Below are 22,423 nucleotides of genomic sequence, written 5' to 3'. Positions count from 1 at the left end.
ACACAATATTTTTGTATGTTTACATTTTATACAACGTACGCACATTCACAGAATCAATGACTTGTGTTTCTTTCCTACAGTCAGTCCGATCAGGAAAAAACAACTTGAATTTCTGAGCAAGTGGGAGAGACTATTTTATGCATGCAGATCAAGTATGCAACTTAAGAAACCACACAGAGATCTTCTCTCAATTTGTATTACTTCAAATACTGGTACTTTTCAGTTTTCAAAGAAAGGCATGTGTTCTGTGAAAAGCAATATTCTCCTTCCCCCACAATAAAAATCAGCAACCATCGAGCTTCCCTGACAATTTTATGTAATCCACTTTCCTACAATACACAATGCAAAAGAGCCTTCCTCACCAGGACTGCAGCAGTGACATTTAAGTGTTGGGCAGGGTCAGGGATTGCCTTGTCAATTCTAAGCCTCCTTTTCCCTATGAAGTTCCATTTAGTTGTGATATACTTATCCAAATGATGTCAAGGACAATTTTTTAAAGTAACAATTCTTAAATAAAAGATACCTACCCCTGTAAACTACATTAAACCATCTCCTGCAATGTGATTAATTTACAGGGAGTAATGAGTGATTTTAGCTCCTTGGTATGCCCCAGGATAACCAAAGCCAAGAGGGCTTATGTCTACCATTTTACCCCTGTTAAGGTCAATGACTAAGTAATGGCTCCATTTTCTTCCTTGTTTGTACAACAGTATCATCAATTATACTGTTAGAAGCAACATGCAGCCCCCTGAGACCATGGGACTGGGGATTTACCTGCCGCTATAAAGAAGCGGTGTCTTTTTGTTCTGTGTCCCTGCTGTGGAGAAGTGAATTAAACACCACTGAACAGAGACAGAGGACCAGATGCTCAGCTGCACCAGGGCAGCGCTTGGAACAGAGCTGAAGAAAGGGAGCAACACCTATAACAAACTTTCTATCTCCCTTGATTCTAGGGCTGTTTTGTCTCCTGGCTCACGCTAGGGATGCCCTGAACTTGCCTGGCTGCAACAGCTCCTGGGAGCTATTGTGAAGCTGGGGATCAGGGATTAGGCAGTAGTGTGGCTGGCTACACGGGCTCTATGCCATCTGTGGGTCACCTTACATGGAAAGTCCTCCAGCATAACTGATCAAACTGGCTTTAAGGTGGCAAAAAGCATCTTTAGCAGGGCTAGGATATGGCTAAAAGAAACCAATGAGCAGACCTCAGATTATGTGTATTTAAATCAAACACAAGTTTTGCATCTCAACTGACAAGCATAGGAAAAACTGAGGCTCTAGAGTTCAACAGATGTGTATGGTAATTTAAGTACATATCTGCAATTTGCATTAACGAAAATTAGGTAAATCTCTCATGCTATTGTTTTTAACAGCCTCCACTAAAAGGTATATGGACAAACGGTCTTTGGTAGTGTAATTGCAAAAAGTAGTTCATTCAGGAAACCTAGGATGTTACATTACATAAGGTGCTGGTATTTTAAACAAGAAAAAGTGGAGTGAAGATTAAATTCAACCCATCTGGAAAGCCACTGGAGCTGGTTTATGAAAAACAGGCTCTTATCATGATACTTGCATGGGACAAAATTCCTGCTTAGTAGCGGATTTACAAAATATCACTTAAGACGGTCTAGAAAAATCTAAGTAAATGATTTGACCAGTCTCGCAATGGAGATGCATGATCGTTAGACAATTTCCAGTGTAGACAATAAGTGCTAAAGCTCTCTAGAAGACACACAGAGGTATTTGCTCCTCTGTGAACAGGAAAGGCAAGAAATTCAGAGGATTTTTTTCTTCAGTAGCATCAAATGTCAGTTTTACCTATGATTCCAGTATCTCAAGACTCTGTAAAATGGAGTAAATAAATAACCCAGAGGTGGGGGGGGAGGGAGGGAGGGAAAGATGATATTCTTTTTTTAAATTTCACTGCAGCACTTTTATGTAATTAGTTGCTTTGAATTAATAAGGGTTAATAAATAATTGACTCTCTATGCGCTAAAGCTAGTTGTGTTCAAGTAACTATTTAAGAAGCTGCCTATTTATTTTGTAAGTCTGTGCACAGAGCAATTAATCATTTACAGTGGGGTTTTTTAAAGTATTTAAGAGGCACGTAAGTGGGTGCTGCTGTTATTTAACCATTATTCATGGGACTGCACCAGGCATTTGCTGTGTGAATTTTCTGGCCACAGAGATGAAGTAGCCATGCAGTGGCTTGAAAAAGCCCCTTTTCTCTCATTTGAGGTGGTTAGCCCAAATGTGTCAGACAAACTACAGAAACTGGTTTTAAAGCAAAGTCTAATGATTAAGCCATAGGATTAGGAATAAAGGCGCGAAAATTCTACTCCTGTATCTGACAGTTTGGTCTTGGACAAGTCAGCTCCCCTCTCTATATACCTTAGTTTCTTCATCTGTAAGATGGAGAACATTAGTTAGTTCATATCTGGGATCCCTGGCTACAAGGGACTAGACAGGTAAAGCATTTTGCTATTAAGTTAATTAGAAACTATCTAGCATCAAGTATGAAAAATTCTCTCTCTCAAGGTTAGTCTGCATGTGATGAAAGAGAGGAACCTGAAAAATCAGCAGCATTATATTTGGTGGAGGCGGTTGCTCTAGTAGTGTAACTGTTTTTTCCCAGGTGTGCATAAGTTTTTTGGGTTTTTTTAAATGAAAACAGGCAGAACACACTAGATTTCACCGCAGCTGACAAAACTGACAGCTCACTGCATCTTTCTATGTTATTTAAACATCATCTCTTTTTGCATAGTTAGAAATCTTCCGAAGGATGCACTTTGGTTTCCTAAGGCTAGGAAAATACTAACTTTAGAGTTCTTGATTAAACAGGTCTTTCCCTATAAAGGTGTGTATCAAATGGGGGAAAAGAAGAATAAAAAAAGATACTCAAATAATTTCTTTGAATAAGGGTTTTGTTATAAGTGGTTTTGAAAATACAAAGTGTGGAAGACAGCTAGTTTAGAGTTTCAAAACCTTCATAGAAGCAAAAGAAAAAGAAGGTGAAAGAAAAGATGTTTGCAATGGAAAGACAGTAAAACAGCATGGGGTGGCCAAAGTGTGTCCTGGAGTCCAGAGGCTGCCTACAGAGCTCTGTAAAGTGGCCACAGCTCTTCTCTAAAGTTAAGGATGGTCTTGGAAAACTATGTGGTCTCAGCTTCTTACGCAGCGTCTATGTATAGCCTCCTGTGGGACAAATATTCTTATTAAATGGCAAGGGCAGCTTCAGTCTGCTTTGTTTTATGACAAATGGTTGCAGCCCTGGTCTCCTGGCAATTGTAGACTGTAAATCTCTTGAGGCAAAGATTATTTATCAGTGTCCTGCATTGCTGAATCTGAACAAAAAAGTTATCAAGATTTGGGCAACGATATGGTTAAGGCAGACAAACATGCAATATGAAAGCAGCGTGGCTGAAGAGGACTTTGTGCCCATTCCCACCTCTGTTTCAGTGCAGGAATCTCTGTGGGTTCTGGCTCAAGGATTTCATAGGCCAAGTTAACGTCCTCTGTCTCTCGTAGCAGTGCATAGATGGGCTCAATCTGCTCGTTAAACCTTGCCACAAGAGTCCGTGCATCCTTTTTGGGCATCGCCGACTCATCCTCTTCCACTTCATTCTGACAGAACGTACAGCGGAAGGTTCCTAAACAGAAAAGAAGTTGCTAAGCACTGGGAGAAAGTCAAAAGGCCCACATTTTTATGCAGCATTTAAAGAGAAGTATTTTGCTATTCTCTTAGATTGAAACTAAATAGCTTTTCTCCTTGGGACAACTTTCTTCCCACATATAATGTACCTGATTATTATTTTAACCACATAAAGTGAGACTTTAGATGCCATCCAGTGATGCAGAAAACTGGTTAGGGTTTCTGTCTCTGCAAAGCCCTAAAGGATGGCAAGTTGCACCATTCAGACATATCCTAGCATTACACATTCCTTTCCTTACCACACATTTTTAAGGGCACTGCAATATCAGTTTCAAGATACATTTTAGGATGGTCAAATTTTAGGGCTTGCAGTGTCTGAAGAACTTGCCTTCATCCCTCTCTAAAATAATCTTGGGGGGAGGGGTGACCACTCAGTTTCATTCCAAACTGCTACTGCTACTAAAGGAATAACCCACTCCCTCTCCTTTTCAGTTGGTAGTAATTTTCTCCAAAAATTTCCTTGAGTCAGACATTTTCCATGCTTGGTCTCCAAACAAAGACAATTTTTCTTTTTTAAAATCTATTCTGTTAGTTTAGAGTTGCTTGACGATAAAGAAAGAAAGGGAAAAAATGGTCTCTTACATTCCAATTAGAAATTCTGCGTATGCGTAACTCAAAGAATGATCAGAGTTTACTCTAATTTAAATTGTTTTGTAGATCATCACGATCTAAGAAACAAGCCAAGGGAAAAGGAAATTGGTTCAGTAGCACTGAAGTAAAAATTTTTTTTTAAGAACTTCTGCAGTGGAGGATTTTCTGTTCCATTTCACTTGTCAATCTGTGTCTAACAATTTTAGGGAAGCACATTTACAGTAGGACTTTATCATCCAGCTCAATATTGGAGTTGCTGCAAAACGCGTTCTCACGCTACACTTGAAGGAATGCGTAGGAAATTCAGGTCATTCCAAATCCTAGATGGAGAAAGGGGTGCTACTTACCTAGAAGAATAAATTGAGGGCTGAGAGCAGAGGCTTTTGGATTTATCTTCTCACCTCTACCACTAACTGGTTACATTATTTTGCCTTTATATGGCAAACATTTAGTGTAGCCTCACAATGCCCTATAAGAAGGTAAATATTATTCCTTTTTACAAACAGGGAACCTGAGGCGCTGAGAAGGGAAGTGACTTGCTCAGCGTCATGTGCAAAGTCAGTGTCAGAATCCAGATTTGAAGCTACACCTTCTCACTTCTAGTCCCTTGCCAATCAACTAGATTAAAATATCTTGTAGGCAAGTAATTTCCCCTTGTTCTGTTTCCCAATCTGTGAACTGGAAATAATATTTACCTGCTATCTCACTGCATTACTGTCCCCAGGGCCCTCTTGCTTCATGAAAAGCTTGCACTCTACTGAATAGCAGTCTCATTTGTTGACTTGGCAAGGTGTGTAGGGCAGTCAACTCATCTGACAATAAACATGCGTACCAATGGCTAGATCACAGACATCATGTGCAAACCCAGCCTATGGGTTAACTTTGAAGAGGTAAACTTGGGCAGGGAGGGGGGGTCAGAATATCTGCCACACTACATTGGAAGTTTCCTAAAGTCACAACTGTGTAAATTGTTGTACATTAACCATTGGGTTATAGTTTCAGACGATGGGCACATCGTCTCCTGGGGTCTCAAGTTGCTTCCAAATTAGATTTACCTCATGAACTTGGGGCTAGTCACTTTATCTCTGCTTCCTCAAATGTAAAATGGGGATAATATGTACCTAGCTGTTTCACAAGTGGTTGCAAGAATTAGTTAGTACTCTGAAAGTAAGACACTACAATAAGTGCTGTTTATTACAGTAGGTACAACCTGCAGCACCTCACAGGGATTTCTAAATTTTTAAGTTCATTTGTATTTGTGCACTTTTTCTCTTTGTACTGTGAATCAGGGATGGCAGATCTCTGTCTCCCCCCCACTGCAACTTAAGCAGACACAAATTAGTGTCTTATGTATAGCCTACACAAAGTTTTCATTTTTTTGCATTAAAATCTCTTTCCTCTACCCCCAGAGTTTTTCCTAGACAGAAAACAAAACCAATAGCGTTTACATTAAAGCCAACCTTTTGAACTCATGAAGTGAAAGTCATTTTGAAAAATTTGACAAAACAAGCACCTCAGCCCTTACTTTAGAAAATTAACTTTATCTGCACGGGAAAGCAAGAGCACTGACAGTGGTGGCAAAAGACGCTGAGTGAGAATGGGAAAATGGTGGCTTTCTCCAGCCCTTTCTTAATCCAAGCATAAAGCACGATGCTTATTTTGTCATGCTACAAAAAACACCACCACTCATGCATAAACTGCACATTAGATAAATTTGTCAGTCCAGTTAAGTTTTAAGTCAGTTTGATTTCATTCACATTCCACATCTGAGGCCATCAGTACCCCTGAGTTCACAGAACCACCTGAATAAGTCTAGAATAATTAGTAAGATTCAGCTCATATTATGAGTTTATTGACTGGACAGTGGTTGACTGCAACCTAACAGAAAAAGCCCGGTTAAACATTTCTTAGGTGGCTCAGGCTTTTCACACTTCCACTCACGAACCCCTGGTGTCTTAACTAAAGATTAAAAACAGTCAGGACAGCTCCAATTCAAAGCATCTTTTAAAAAAAAAAAAAATAAATAAAAAACCAGAGTTAATGCAGCTCTAATTTAATAAAATTCTTAAAACTAAGGATGATTTATTGCAACTTCTCCAGGGCTCTTAAGGAACAAAAAAATAAATGCCAATATAATGAGTTATGTAAAAAATCTGGATAATGATTGGAGTGACTAGTTTCCTGCAATCGTGCTCAAGTTTTTTGTGGTAAGGCAGCACTTTACAAGAAATACCCACATTTAAGAGCAGAACTGAACAGCTAGTCTCAAGTGCCGCCCATCAGGACAATGCTGAAAACCTCACTTGTGGGATGTTAAGAGGTCACAAAATCACTATCTCACTACTATACATCACTGCCTTGAGTCATTGCATCGCAACAACTTTGATACAACTTTCTGACAAACACGCATTATAATGTTGTCACATAGGAATTTGTCCCATTAGACAAACTTGAAATAGTGGTCACTCTAAGGTCAGAGATTGTCAGACTTGCACCATTCACCATTCCTTCTGTCATCCCAACAAAGGCACAGTTTTGCTTTTCTAATCAGATGCTGTCATGCAAACAAAAGTGGTCAGATATCCTGGCTGGCAAGGGTGATCCTAGTTTTAAAATACAAAAAAAAAGAAAGTGGTCAAGAGGCTTTGAAATGGGAAACCAGAAATAGATGTCCTCCTTCTTCCCCGAGCCCCTGTGCACACACTCATTGCACTTCTCCTGGTACTCTGTGGAAATCTACAGAGTGTAAAAAGATATCTATTTGAAAGAGATCAGAATCGTACATTCCTAGACTTGCAAGGGTGAACAAAGTGTGAGTGGGTTCCCCAAGGCATACTACAATTAAGCAGCACATCAGGTGCAGGCCAGAATATTCGGTCAAATGAAATCTAGCCAGCAGGGACTGAGTAAAGGGAAAAGTCAACAGCTAAGTATAAACATTATACTAAGCACATAATACATGAACATACGCATTATATTAACTATACTTTTGTTACATAAAAACCTATATTAAAAGAGCATTAAGGTTGCAAAGTCAAGTACCCTGAAGTTAGGAGATGCCAGAATTAAAGTTGCCTGTGCAACCTTAATTCAGCCCCCTTTTGCATATACCTTAATGATACAATCTGATTACATGATCACACACTATTTTTCCAACAGGACCCCGGCTCATTCAATACTCAGGATGGACAGTGTTCACTTAATGAGCAATTATTCAATATTTTGTTTTATTCTCATTATTCAGTGAATGGCCCCAGGCCTTATTTACTGCACATGCTTCAAACCCCGCTCTAAAGACACAATTATTAATTTCCTCATGAGCTTTTCTGTGGTGCTCATCACCATAGTATCTGAGTGCTTAAATATTAATGAATATATTTTTACAATGCCCCTGTGAGATAAGCGGATATTATTATCTCAGTTTTACAGATGGGGAACTGAGGCACAGAGATTAAAGTCAAAAGTATCCACTAATTTTGAATTCCCAATTTGAGGTGCCTAGGACCTGATTTTTCAGAGTATTTAGAATTATATAGCACTTTGTACATTCAAAGCACAGCTCCCATTGACTTGAGTTGCAGCTCTGAGCACTTAGCTCTTCTGCAAATCAGACTTGAGGATCTCATGTCAGGCACTGAGAACATGAGGAACACACAATGAGTGAACACTTGTGAAAAGTTCAGTTTAGGTGACTTGCCCAGGATCATGTAGGAGCTGTGGCAGCAGCAGGGTTAGAACCCATATCTCCAAGGCAGTGTTCAACAGCCTTAACTCTGAGACTGCCCTTTCCCTTCTTGGAGTCCCCTGCCCCATTCACTACACACCTTCCAACTTTTGCAACAAATGAAACAGGGGTCTAACAGACAACAGCCTTCTTCACTACGCAACCCTGATTCATCCCCAGAGCAGGTGATCCTGAGAACTAAATGAGGCAGAGGTTCTGTAGAAAAAATAATATATAATCATTGATTAAAGACTGTATCTTAATGTGTACACCCAAACAAGGGGTTGAATTAAGGATGCACAGACAACTTTAATCCTGGTATTTCCTAACTTCTGAGTGTTTGACTTTGTAATCTTAATATTTTTAATGTAATTTTTTGTATGTAATTTCTACAGTTTTTAAAAAAAGCAAACTGAAAAAATCAGAAATCCCATGATGGGCTCTCATGACACCCACCCACATGGTTCATCAGAAGGTTGGAACCTAGAGCTCTACCGCAGCAGTTTATTGCTTGAGTTAATGGAGTAATTGATAGGATGAAAACCTACTACTATATGTGGACCAGCATTAGAGGGGGATGACACACTTTGCGGTCAGCAAACATCTGTGAAACCCATGGACAGGGGACTGGTGGGACTAAGGAATCTTGGGTACTAAGCTCTGAAAGGGAGTGTCATCTAGGGCATACACTCTTCTGCCAGTCATCCCAGTTTGACCCCTTCTGCTCCATTCACTCCAATTTCTCCCTGTTGTAGTCTCTTCTCTTCCTCACTCCTGGCTCCTCTCATCAATGCCACCCTCCTCATGCAGCCAGGCCCAGTCTCCACTCCTCAGTCTTCTTGTCACAATCTCCTTGCCCAGCCACTCCCAGTAAGCCAACTCATCCCCCAGCACTTTGTCCAGTCAATCCCAGTTTCCCTGCTCCCAGCTTCTCACTGGGTTGGTCTCTCTCCTCCCCGGGCTCCCAGGGGCCCCCACACCCCTGCACATGTTCCCCATTCCCAATAACTCCCAGTCCCAATCTCAGTCTCTTTCCCCTCTCCAGCTCCCTTGCCCACTCTTTTTGCTGAGCCAGTCATAATTCTCCCCATCTCCTCATCAGATCAGTCTCTTCTCTCCCCTCACCCCTGGTTCTCAGACCCATTCTCTTTTCCCAGTCAGTAACACACTGCCACCTGAGCTCCTCGTCCTTACTGGCTGCCAGTCCCCATGTCCCATTTTTCTCCCTGCCTCCCAATCTCAGACTCCTCCCAACCATTCCAGGTACCCTCCCGCCCCCCTCACCAAAGACTCTTGTTTCAATCAACTCTGCCCACACACCTCAAAAGGTCTAGTTCTTACTCCTCTGCATTCAAATCAGACTGTTTCCTCCTCTCTGCTGAGGCCCAGCATGGAATCACTGAGAGCACAGCAGTGACTGGCCCTCTGCGTTCCATTCAGGAGCCAGGATAGACCAACAGCAGCCCCAGTTGAAATTGCAGGTGAAAGTCCTGCTCAGCCCAGGAAGGTGCATGAATGGAATCTTCAGCGAATTTAGCTGCTCCAAATCTGATAAGTTTCTATTGAGCATGTGCAAACCTGCATTTTTTCAAAGGCTTATCACCTGGCCAAATTTGGGTGGATTGTCACAGGAACCGCAAAAAGGTACATCTGAAATAAAGGCCACCCCCTGCCAGATTTCAAGTCCCTGCTCCAAAGCATGGGGACCCTACCATGGATTTTTTTTTTTTAATACAGGCAAAACAACTATTTTCCCTTAACCCTGTTCTTGGACATGGGTGAACTGTTTTGGCTGTAATTTTCCAAAACAATTTAGCCTGAGGAAGACACCCAATATGGAAAATCTTAAGCCAAACAGTTACAGTTTGACTAAGTTATAAGCAACTGAAAACAGGCTCTTATAATGGGAAATGTCAGTCACCCTTAATTACAGGCAATGCTACCAGCACTGCCTATAATTAAGTTCCCTTCATTTCTCATTGATTTCCAGGGTCTAGAGGACCATTTACCACAGCACTGAAGGCATCACCCTCCTGACTCATTAAGGAGGGGAGATGCAGCTCAGTCACAATAGCTTCTGAATCATTATTTACGCACCACATATTGTAATTTGAGAGAGTGGAGGGCTGGACCAGTGGTCTGGAAGTCAGGACTCAAGTTCCATCTCTAAAACAGACTTCCTTTGTGACCTTGAACAAGTTTAGTTAAGTGCCTCAGCACTGGCCTGAGGGACCATCTGTAGGCGTTAAAGTATTCAGTCTCTGTCAATCATTTAATCCTTGGCCTCCTGCTAAGACTTCTGACAGAGGGACCAATTAGTGCCTGCTGTGTGTTAGGATGATGACACCTGCCTATTAGAAACTGGAGTGAGAGGGAAAACTGAGGCACAGGGAGATTATGTGATTTGCTCATAAAATATCAGTGGCATAGTTTGAATTAGAACTCAGGAGCTCCTGATTCACGGTGTTTCATATACATAATGCATTTTACAAATCCCTCTGGACCACCCAGACTCCCAGACCTCTATAAACAACCCCTCATGATTGTGAGGAGAAAGCATCACAATCGGTCAGGATGTGGAGCATTTTAGGCTCTAGTCCTGAGGATATATGGTCTCTATTCCCTTATATGGTAGTTGCAGCCTGTACGCCCCTTTTCGTATCCCATGACCCTAGTAGACACATTTGCATTCATGGTTCACTTCCAAAAAAGCAAGCCCCTTTTGGCAATAATGTGCAAGGTGTTTTGTTTTTTTTTTAAATAAGCAAGTTTATCAGAATCTCATCATTATAAATACTCCAGTTTATTCCAAAAGGCAGTTACAGAGAACACTATTTAGCATAAACCACACTAATGCCACATTTAATCTTTCTGAAATGGATTTCATGGTCCACTGGATCTCAAATTCTTGAGGACATTCCACTGCCCAAAGCTGATTGCAGCATTAGCTCTTGAAATGTGACATGAGAAGAGCATGTATATTTTTATATTAGTCTTGTCTGGGGCTCTAGATATTCCAATGCACATGTTACTGCAAGAAGCCCTAACTGTTATAAATACCAGGCTGTGCACAATGAAGGTTGGCATCTAGAGAATATTTGTAATCCAAAATCCTGGATAAAAATCACCTTGCCAATCTCACCTAAAATGCATAAGCTTTCATCATGACACTTAAAAATACTTGCTTTAAATTTCTCTCACCTTCAAATTGAATTAATTTCACTGTGACCAAGACACACTACAGAGGTGAGAGACAGTGACAGCGCAAGGCCAGAAGAGCCTGGAGACGTCTGAAAATGGGGAGGTGAAAGTGACACATAAAAAGGTGCTGCTCAGAAGAGCATTTGAAAAGCATTATGGATTTAGTTCAAAACCAGGTAGGCAGGTCCACAGTGCCTGCCATGAGGAACTGCCACTAGAGCAAACAGGGGCAGTGTGTGAATTTCCTCAATGCACATTGGTTCAGACCTGCAAAGGGGTGGGTGAGTGCAGTGAAGCCACCATGCTGCTTTTCCTGTCCCCCACCTCCACAGCTTTGCCAACACAAATAAACCTGGCCTGCAGCACGCTCGGCCTATTCCTTGGGCTTCTCCTCAACAGGTGCTACCCAATTATGTGACAGATTTAGAATATGGATTTGCCCTCTAAGTAGTACACTGAGACCAAACATTTCATTTGGGACTTAAGCCAAGGCTGCACCCATCTAGTGAAGGGCTAGTGCATTGAGCCACTGCATTACCAAGCCCCTATTATTTTGAAATATATGTCACAAATATTGTATTTAAGGGCTTGCATTCACTAGAACTATTTTTTGACTAATACCCACCAGAAGTGTGTTCAGGAAACACCACCTTCTAGAGGGTACAAAACTACAATTTCCCAGCATATGAAAAGCTCTCAGAATTTCCAGTTTGTCCTTTTAAATGAATTTCATTTAAAAATAAATAAAATGGCAACTATACATCAAGAGGAGAGACAGACATGCTGCATTAGCAGAAAGATGGTGAGAAAATGGTAATTTATAATTGCTGTTAATCAGCGTCTCACCACATCCAGAGTGAAAATTTCACTTAACCAATAGATATGCTTATGCATTATGTACTCTCAATTTCAGAAACATGTACATCCATAAAGGTTAGGGACTGGCAGTGCTGGAAACAGAAGGTCTCCATTAAGCCACAGAGTGGATTTTAATGAGGCAGTTCAGTGCACGTTATCTCAAAGCATCAAACAGATGCCTCAGCAGCTCTTGTTCTTATTGTTAAAGCGTCCTTAAAACAATAAACAATGTTTAACATATTTAAAGTACTGTATCTTTTTCAGAGGATCTCCATCTGCATGATAAAGGTAGATATGTATCCCAAATTTATGCACAGGAAAACAGAGGCACAGATATGTTAAGTGGCTAGCTCAAGCCCACACAGTGAGAGTTAATGGCCAAACGAAAATTAGAGTTTATGATTTCTATGCCCTATGCTCATTTGTTAGACCACACTGTTTTGTGTGTGTACGTTGATTATTTAAAGAGATTTATTTCTCCCTGTTGCTTGATGCAGCTATTAGAATTCCCAGCTCTATGAGCTCTCATGACAAAGCCACTTGAGCCTCCAACAGAGAACCATGTAGATAAATAAAAAAATTAAAAATACAATTCCCTCCTCACTACAGTAAACTCCAGTTAAACAAAGGGTTTCAGAGGGGAAATGTTATGGATGCAGAAAGGATTTGCATGAAACACAAAGCCTCATGTACACACAAGGAATCTATTTAAGAACAAAGAGTGAAAGTGAAATACTTGTCTTAAACAGTCTCTAGACACTCATCTGAAAGGCTTACAGGCCAATGTTGAAAGCCTATGTTTCCACACCAGTGCTTCAAAAAGTTGCATGCCTCAGAAGTCTGGCTTAAACTGCTGACCACAAGACTTCAAATAAGAAGGCTAGGTAGTGAACTGCAAGATAATGCTTTCTTTTTAATATTCAATTTATTAGTATTTCAAGATTGTTCTTTTCTCCTGTGCTGGCCAAACATCTTGTACTTATGCCTAACCACATTCATATTCTTGTATTTAATTTGTATTACAAGGTAAAAAACCTCCACCCGCAGCAGGTTCTGTTGTGAAGGGAGAGCAAGAGACATGCTGCTCTTCAGCTTACTTTTTCCTCCTATTTTAAGGACGACATTCACTGGTGGGCACTTAAGGAGAACCATTCAGCCTTATTCAGCGAGTGGTTACTTAGGAACTAAGAACTGCCATACCAGACAGACCTCATCATGGGCCATCTGGCCTGGTATCCTGTTTCTCTGCAGTACTGGAATAGACCAGTATTAATATCTTTTTCTTCCTGATGCACCAGATCAGACCGATGGACCATCCATCTCGTCCAGATGTTTCAGAAAGCAGCTTTAAAAAAAAACAGGTTTCAGAGTAGCAGCCGTGTTAGTCTGTATCTGCAAAAAGAAAAGGAGTACTTGTGGCACCTTAGAGACTAACCAATTTATTTGAGCATAAGCTTTTGTGAGCTACAGCTCACTTCATCGGATGCATGTAGTGGAAAATACAGTGGGGAGATTTTATACTGTGATGGTAACACCCACTGTACTCATGGAACAATGGGTGTTACCATCACTCTCATTACAGCGTGTATGGTAACACCCATTGTTCCATGTTCTCTGTGTATATAAAATCTCCCCACTGTATTTTCCACTGCATGCATCCGATGAAGTGAGCTGTAGCTCACGAAAGCTTACGCTCAAATAAATTTGTTAGTCTCTAAGGTGCCACAAGTACTCCTTTAAAAACAAAACAAAACAAACAAACAAAAAAAACCCAACTCCGTGAATCCAAGTGTGTATAATGGGAGGACATTTCTCCCTGACCAAGCGGGACTCAGTTTATGCTGAGAAACATCAGGGCGGTTAGCACTTTTATATTTGCTAGTTTCAGAGTAGAAGCCGTGTTAGTCTGTATTCGCAAAAAGAAAAGGAGTACTTGTGGCACCTTAGAGACTTAGATGCATCCGATGAAGTGAGCTGTAGCTCACGAAAGCTTATGCTCAAATAAATTTGTTAGTCGCTAAGGTGCCAGAAGTCCTCCTTTTCTATATTTGCTAGTGAAACTCTAAATTCTATTCTTAGTCACATAAAAAGTATTTTAAAATTCATTTTAAGTGAGCTACCTGTTATATTTCACCACATGCAACCTTACTCTTGTATTGGGATGGGGTAACTAGGAACACCCAAATAAACTTCTAGATACTTTTAACTGCTTCTCATTATTCTTCCTCCTTAATTCTAGGCCTCTTAAATGTATCTTTTCACATGGAAGCCCTTCCCCTCTCCACACACCTGTCATGAATCTTTTGTTGCTCTTTCCGCGATCACTTCTATTCTTGATGTATCTTGTTTGAGAACCCTCATGCAGCAAGCAGACCCAGTAAGTGTAATGTGAGATAAAGACAAAAACAACTCAGCCATATGACCCCAACAAAGCTCTACAACTATGCAACTAGGCTAGCCCATAACTTTTTTGCATGTGTGGTGAACAAGAGTAATTTAGAAACCACAACTGAAAATTCAGGCAGTATGCCATATCACACAGTAAATAGGCAGTGGCTGGTAGGAATGACATCCCTCTCTCAGAGCAGAGAATAGGAGCAGATGGAAAGAGAGGGTCCAAAGAACAGATCTGGGTAATTGCAGAAAGGGGCCAGAATTGTTGTACAAGAGGAGGAAATTAGAATGATACAGTTACTACAGACTGTCTTTAAAAGTGGACCAGAAAGGGGAACCTCATTCTAGAGCTAGGAACGGGGGGAGAGAAGGCAAGGGGGAAGAGAGCATGAGAGGAGTACAGGACAGACTGGGCTTGAGCTGCTATCCAGAATGACAGGTTTCAGAGTAACAGCCGTGTTAGTCTGTATTCGCAAAAAGAAAAGGAGTACTTGTGGCACCTTAGAGACTAACCAATTTATTTGAGCATGAGCTTTCGTGAGCTACAGCTCACTTCATCAGATGCATGCCGTGGAAACTGCAGCGGACTTTATATATACACAGAGAATATGAAAAAATACCTCCTCCCACCCCACCGTCCAGCTGGTAATAGCTTATCTAAAGTGATCATCAGGTGGGCCATTTCCAGCACAAATCCAGGTTTTCTCACCCTCTACCCCCCCCCCCCCCCACAAATTCACTCTCCTGCTGGTGATAGCCCATCCAAAGTGACAACTCTTTACACAATGTGCATGATAATAAAGTTGGGCCATTTCCTGCACAAATCCAGGTTCTCTCACCCCCTCACCCCCCTCCCAAAAACCACACACACAAACTCACTATCCTGCTGGTAATAGCTCATCCAAAGTGACCATTCTCCCTACAATGTGCATAATTAAGGTGGGCCATTTCCAGCACAAATCCAGGTTCTCTCACATCCCCCCCACCCCCATACACACACAAACTCACTCTCCTGCTGGTAATAGCTCATCCAAACTGACCACTCTCCAAGTTTAAATCCAAGTTAAACCAGAACATCTGGGGGGGGGGTAGGAAAAAACAAGAGGAAATAGGCTACCTTGCATAATGACTTAGCCACTCCCAGTCTCTATTTAAGCCTAAATTAATAGTATCCAATTTGCAAATGAATTCCACTTCAGCAGTTTCTCGCTGGAGTCTGGATTTGAAGTTTTTTTGTTTTAAGATAGCGACCTTCATGTCTGTGATTGCGTGACGAGAGAGATTGAAGTGTTCTCCGACTGGTTTATGAATGCTATAATTCTTGACATCTGATTTGTGTCCATTTATTCTTTTACGTAGAGACTGTCCAGTGAATGAAAGACTCATTCATGGTATTAGGAAGGGTCTCTACTAAAGCTTGGACTGGCTTTCTGTGCACATCTCTCCACACTCTCAGAGAAAGAAACAGTAGGGTTTTATTTTCTACCCATCACTGTGGTTGTCTTATTTTTCCTTTCCGTTGATTCACAGAGTGAGAATATTATGGGACTCTCCCCAGGGACCCAAGTTAGAAGATAGAAATGAGCTATAGACCCATGGGTACTAATCATAACACCTCTGACCAGCCCACCCATGCTGCCTTGTTAAATCAAAGGTGCAGGATTCAAACCTTGCTCATCTTGCACAGAGACAATCCCTCTATATTTCAGGCCACCTTTCCTTTCTTGACCTTGATCTCTATTGTATCACTTTCTGGTGTGAAAGTAGAATGAATTATATTGAAATTATAATTCATTAAAGAAATGCTGCTTGAAGGGTTTGTTGAAATATAGTTGTCAGGAAGAGAAACATTAAGGAGTGTGAGACAATGGGTCCTCAAACTAATAAACTTAGAGCTCCTACTGAGCTAGGAGATTGGTAAACGTTAGTATGCAAATAAGATATGTATGTATATTTGTCAGTTTCTGCTTTCTTTTGTCTCTTATGTTAAATTGGCTTTCCCTTATCTGTTTAAATAAGTTAGCTTGAGCTTTTGCAGGAGGCTCACATATCTGGGTGCATTGGCAAAGCGCTTTGCTAATAAACAGAGTGGTCTGACAAATTTTGAATCTGACTTTGACACTGGATAAGAAAGAAAGACAGAAAGACCAACAAACAGAAACAGGAACCCTCTTGCTAGAGACCAGGTTCTGCAAAGTCAAATCACCAACTGGATTTGGGCAAAGGACAAAAACATAAAAGGTGAGGCATCCCTTCCTCAGAAATATTCTCCCATATAGTGGATTCCAGCCCAGGCAATAGGGATGGCTATCATGGGTTGGAGGTAGGGGGGTGGCCATAATTTACTTTTTACATGAGGAATAAGAAAAGAAAAAGAAAAAAAAAGATTAAGAGACCAAACTATTTGGGTTGAAATAAGGCAATAAAAATTTGCACAATTAGACCAGGTGGCTTCGAGCACCACTAAGGTTCTCTCTCAAATCTTTATTTAGTAAAGACCATTTGGAGTAAAAACATTGAAAGACTAACATAATCCCCTCAGATCTTGTCCTTGGACTCTCTCCTCATCAGAAACTGGTACGAGTGTATGATTCTGCACGTATTTTCAATGTATGCAGGACGATTAATTCCAAGGTCCCTCAGAAGAAAATCCCCAAATGAATCTGTGCAGAGGAACTGCAAGAGCTCAAGAGAGATGATTCAATGACAATATAGAGTAAGGGGTAAACAAGCCTTTCAGTGAGTTGCAATACTCAATCTGGTGACAAGCATACTATATTCCCTAAAACAATGTTAAGTCTGTACACGTGAGAGATCAGATACTCTCGCTCTGAAGCTTGAGAAAGCACAAGAAAAGATCAAGCGCGATAGTGTTATACTCCTCCCCCAAGCAGATCTCTCTGCACTTTGTATCCTTCTCCTGAAAGTCCAGTTGCATATCTGTTTGTAATGCAGGGAAAAAGCTACCATGTAGGTATGCTATATAACTTAATATTCCTAGGAAGTCATTATAATTATGGTCCTGATCTGGCTGAAATCCTGTTACTTGGAGTCTGTACCCTTCTTCTGGAAAGGCATTGAGAATTCTCCCTCTGTTTGCTATGGAAATTGTCTTCTTATCCTTACTGGATAAATATTTTCGTCTTTGCTTCCAACTGCATTAAGTCCCATATCAAGACCTTTCTGAGGCTGTTATTTTTTTTACGAAGGCTTTAGGATTTTTTCTTCTTCCAAACCAACAGCCTTATAAGAGTGATTAACTGTGTATATAACCTCTTCCACTCTTCTGTTCCAATTACTTAATAACCTGTGGTGTTGTTAACAACAGGGAAGGAAACATTAGAACCAGGAGGATTATGTTGACAATGTTCCTGGCCCCAAGGCTGTTGCTGTCATGGCTGCCGGCTGGTGACCTTCCATCTCATTCACAAGGCTGGCAAGTGAGATATTACTGCAGCACAAGGACTTGTGTGACAAAAGCAGACAAAGCAATAAAAACCTCCTTACACTTGTAAATTTGAGAGCCCATGGAAACTGCCTCCCTTGAGTCCACTCAGCCGGGTTCCTGTTCTAAGTTAATTTCCTCCTATCTCTATTGTTTCACAGTTGGTTATGGGAAAGGTCAGAGCTGGGGGGCCTAAAGGAACAGCAGAATTGCTTTCACTTCATTGTTATAAACACACAGAAGCTCCAGATTATTTGGCAGTGGCATCATCTTTCCAGCACCCTAAACTTGCAGTACGTTTTTATACGAAGTGTAACAGGAAGAGCTGTGTTCAAGGAAAGAAGTGAACAGAAGAGATAGAAGTGGAAGGGGTCTCAAGTCCCTATTTCATCTCAAGGTAAGGGGGTGGCAGGTGACACTTAAAGGCAGTTTTTACTGGCTCGACAGCCAGTCTCTGGGGTTTGAAGTCTTCTACTGATTCCCAGAACAGAACGGATCATGGAAGCAAAAATATAAGCCTCTCCAAAACCGCACCCCATCAACATGTATCTTTTGAGGCCAGGTTTGGTGCATACTGACAGGATATGCTTGGGGTTAGGGAGGAGATAGATAACAGGAAAGTAAAAGCTGAATAGATGGAAAGAGAAATATGGTGTAGCAAATAAATTTCAGTGGGTTTAAACAACATAGATCTTCTCCCTTTCTTTTAAATGGGCTAAGTGATTTCCTAATTTTACTGTTGATTCTGAGTTTGCCTGGGAACTGAAAATGAATGTCCCATTCCTAATTTAGTTCAATTACAAACATTTGTGGAAGTTTTTAAACCCTCAGAAAACAAACTTACTTTTTCAGTGGCATTCAATGAGACAGCATAGTTTAACAGACTGAGCTCAGCATTAGAACTCCCAAGTTATAAACTCTGCCACCGACTGAACGGATTTTGGCAAGAGTGTCTAAGCCCTGGTCTACACTACAGAGTTAGGTTGACATAAGGCATCTTACATTGACTTAACTCTGTAAGCATCTATACTAAAATGTAGCTCCCACCGATGTAACTTGCCCACTACACCAACTTAACAACTCTACCTCTGCAAGAAGCGTAATGCTTAGGTCAACGTAGTTAGGTCGATGCAGTATCAGTGTAGACGCTGCGTTGCTTATATCAACTGTTGCTGTCTTTCAGAAGCTGTCCCACAATGCCCCACCTTGACAGTTAAATCATGCAAGTGTTCCTGGTGAGTGTGTGAACCTCTGACACCAGGAGTGTAGTGTGGACATGCAAAAGCGATTTAATTACTGCGGTGGCTATAAGTCAACGTAACTTAGGTCGACTTAATTTTGTAGTGCAGACTTGGCCTTAGAATAATCCCCGCCTTACAAAGACAGGGAAATAACTACTCTCCTCACAGGGGGCAGGTCTACACTACAGCTGGGATGGACGCTCTGAGATCGATCCACCGACAGTCAATTTAGCGGGTCTAGTGAAGACCTGACAAATTGACAGCAGATTGCTCTCCAGTTGACCTCTGTACTCTACCCCCGATGAGAAGAGTAAGATAAGTCGACGGGAGAGTTTCTCCCATCGACCCCCTGCAGTGCAGACCCCATGGTAACTTGACCTAAGATACATCAACTCCAGCTACATTATTCATGTAGCTGGAGTTGCATAGCATAGGTCGATTTACCATAGTAGTGTAGACATAGCCAGGGTGTTGTGAGGAATTAATATTTGTAAAGTGCTTTGAAAACAATGAGTGTCAAGCGTTGTCCTGCAATTCAGAGCACAAGGGCAAGTAAACACAAAAACATCCACATTCTAGTACTCCTGACTTCCCCCTACTGCTCTGAAGGAGGTTTTAAATTTAATCTAGACCTCTTTAGAAGCATTTTAAGCGCTTCATGGCCTCTGCAATCTAGCCAAACCACAAAACAAGAGGGAAATTAATAAGTCTACCCTTTGAGCATGTATTGAGGAATTGGGTACACCTGGCAGCTGCACAAAGAGAGGGAGCTTGAAAGGAATGAGCAAAAAAGAGAAGTAATTCGGGTTTTTTTTTAAACTGTCCTTTCTCTACTGGACATCTGCTCTCATGCTTGGGAAAACAAAATGCATCACTGAAAATCTGTCACATAAGGTTGCCCCACTCCTCTTCCTTCCTTTTTCCCAGGTGGAGCAATGGCTTCACTTGTCTATCACGTGTAACAACATTTCCTGATTAATTCTAAAAGACACTAGCAGTTAGCTGGCCCATCAGCCTCATCGCCCTAGGATGCACAATAATCTGCCTCACCATCTGCTCTCAGATAATTTATTTCTAAACTAGTCATTGCTCCCTCCAGTGCAGTGAGCCCAGCAGGAGCAGCACCAGCCCCTTGGATCCATTCTTCTGCTGGGTGGTGGCAGGGGGATAAGGAGAGAGAATCCATTCTCAGGTTCTCTGAACATGACAGAAAATAGGAAAACAGATGGATAAATGCAGGATCAGAAGAAAGAGAAACTACCTGTTAGGGGGCTTATTCCTTCACCCACTTACTTCCCTGGTCCTTCTCGCATGAACAGAGAGCAACAATACCCGAAGTCCAAAGGTGCAAACAATTAGATGTTTATTGGGGTGAACTTCCAGCAAGCATGATTCCAGTTTCCTTCCTTAGTGTCCTCCTTCCCAGCTCTGACACCACAGAGCCTTAGACCTGTGTCCCTGTTCCCATTCCTACCCTTAGCCAAACATGATTCCAACTTCCTTACTCCCATTCCCTGTTCCCATTTCCCCCTTTAGCAAAACATGATTCCAATTTTCTTACCCCCATTCCCTGTTCCCATCTCACACACCCACATGCCCACCCCCACCCACACCCAGTCACTTCCCCATTGACTACAGATTATATAGTAAAACTTGAGTTCTGCTTAGCTATACCTTAACCAATCATTTTCCTGAAATTTAACTAACCAATCCTAACATATTGTAACATGATTATGTAACCAATTATATCCCACCACCTTAATTAGTTTACACCCAGCAAAATTAATTATACAGCAGACAGGAACAATCACAGAACCAGATAGAGATTATACAGACAAACAACAGCAAAGTGGGAACTATAATGACAAGACAATACAGAAGTGAGGATTTCACATCCCAGCTATTGATAAGTGAGTTCTTGCCAGACAGGATGCTATCAAACTAAGTTTCCTTTTACATTTTCTAGGCACTTCCCTTTCTCTGGAGGTGATAGGAATACAATCCTGTCCTGATAGTGCCTAACAGCCCAATAGCACCTTATTTCAATGTGACTAGTTTGGAATGTGAGGATGTGACCGTTCGCTTCCCAGCTTATGGCTGCCTCTGCTGCTTAGCCAAAGGCCTGAGCCTAAGCACAGGGCCACAAACTGTCACAGTAAGAGAAGGCCCTTACACCGGCAGACAGTGATTTCTTTCTTTTATACCTCTAGAACTAGCCAAGCGATAAGAATACACCTAAATTCTTAAAGTACAGGCCTTTGCAGACAGGCCTGAATATCTATATCCTAACACTACCTCTTCTCCATGCGGGCAGTCTTTTGATTAATCTCTTCCAGCAAATATAGAATGTCCCAATTGCCCTTCAACATTCTGGGCAATCCAGAAAATGTTTAATGGCTTAGGACGGTAAGACAGTTGGGGAGAGGGAAAAGATGGCAGCAGTTGCATGGTATCAATCGGATATCACGCTGCTGCACGTGTGAACATACATGCCCCTTTCCCTGTCATCTAACACTAGGTCTATGCAGTATGTCAACAGAATAAATGATTTTAATCATTTAAATACATCTTTGCAATTGGTTGATGGTTGACTAATTTGCATATTGATCAAATATACTTACATAACTGTTGAAAAATGAGCAGCTCTATGAGTTCACCAAACCCTAAAAAGGACATCTGTTTTGGAATTTCATACTGCCACTCATTTCTGTAGTATCCGAGCACCTTCCACATAAAATCAATAGCAACAGCAAAGTTTGTCCATGCATTCTGTTCCAAAACCTCTTGGCATTTTAGAGAAAAGAGTGACCGAGGAGTCATCTTGAGTTGGAACAGACTGCACTTTGCAGGATACAAGAGCCATCCCCGTTGTTCACTTCATGGTTTAGAATTAAAGGATGTATGGTCACTGGACCAGAAGACTCAGTTTCTGAGTCAAGCTCTTGGCTTCTTTCCATTCCCCACCCCACACACGGACAAAATCAGAAAGGCTAAGACAAGGTACATAAAAGGCAATACGAAGTGCTTCTATAAATACAATGCAAGTAGGAAAAAGACAAAGGAAGTGACCTACACTTTTGCAGGGAAGGAGAGCTAATAGATGTCACCAAGAAGGCTCAGGTGTTTAAATGCCTACTTGGCTTCAGTCTTCACTAAAAAGGTTAATGGTGACCAGATACTTAACATAATGAATATTAACAACAAGGGGGAAGGAACAAGCCAGTATGGGCCGGGGGCAGTGGGGGGGACGACGACGGACA

At 41.3% G+C, this 22,423-nt stretch overlaps 1 protein-coding gene across 4 annotated transcripts in view; it reads right to left on the bottom strand.

The window, feature by feature from the left end:
- The window catches only part of GTF2E1 (general transcription factor IIE subunit 1), a 97,147-nt gene that overhangs the window by 7,825 nt on the left and 66,899 nt on the right, over positions 1-22,423 (bottom strand). For all 4 annotated transcript variants that reach the window (XM_073309620.1, XM_073309614.1, XM_073309628.1 and 1 more), the window contains one exon: positions 3,446-3,647. In XM_073309620.1, coding sequence (XP_073165721.1) covers positions 3,446-3,647 — 202 coding nt within the window. The remainder of the gene's footprint in view (positions 1-3,445; positions 3,648-22,423) is intronic.

The sequence above is a fragment of the Lepidochelys kempii genome, chromosome 1 (assembly GCF_965140265.1).
Source record: "Lepidochelys kempii isolate rLepKem1 chromosome 1, rLepKem1.hap2, whole genome shotgun sequence".
Lineage (NCBI taxonomy): Eukaryota > Metazoa > Chordata > Testudines > Cheloniidae > Lepidochelys > Lepidochelys kempii.
The sequence above is the reverse complement of the archived record's forward strand: the minus strand, read 5'-3'. Positions and strand labels throughout refer to the sequence as shown.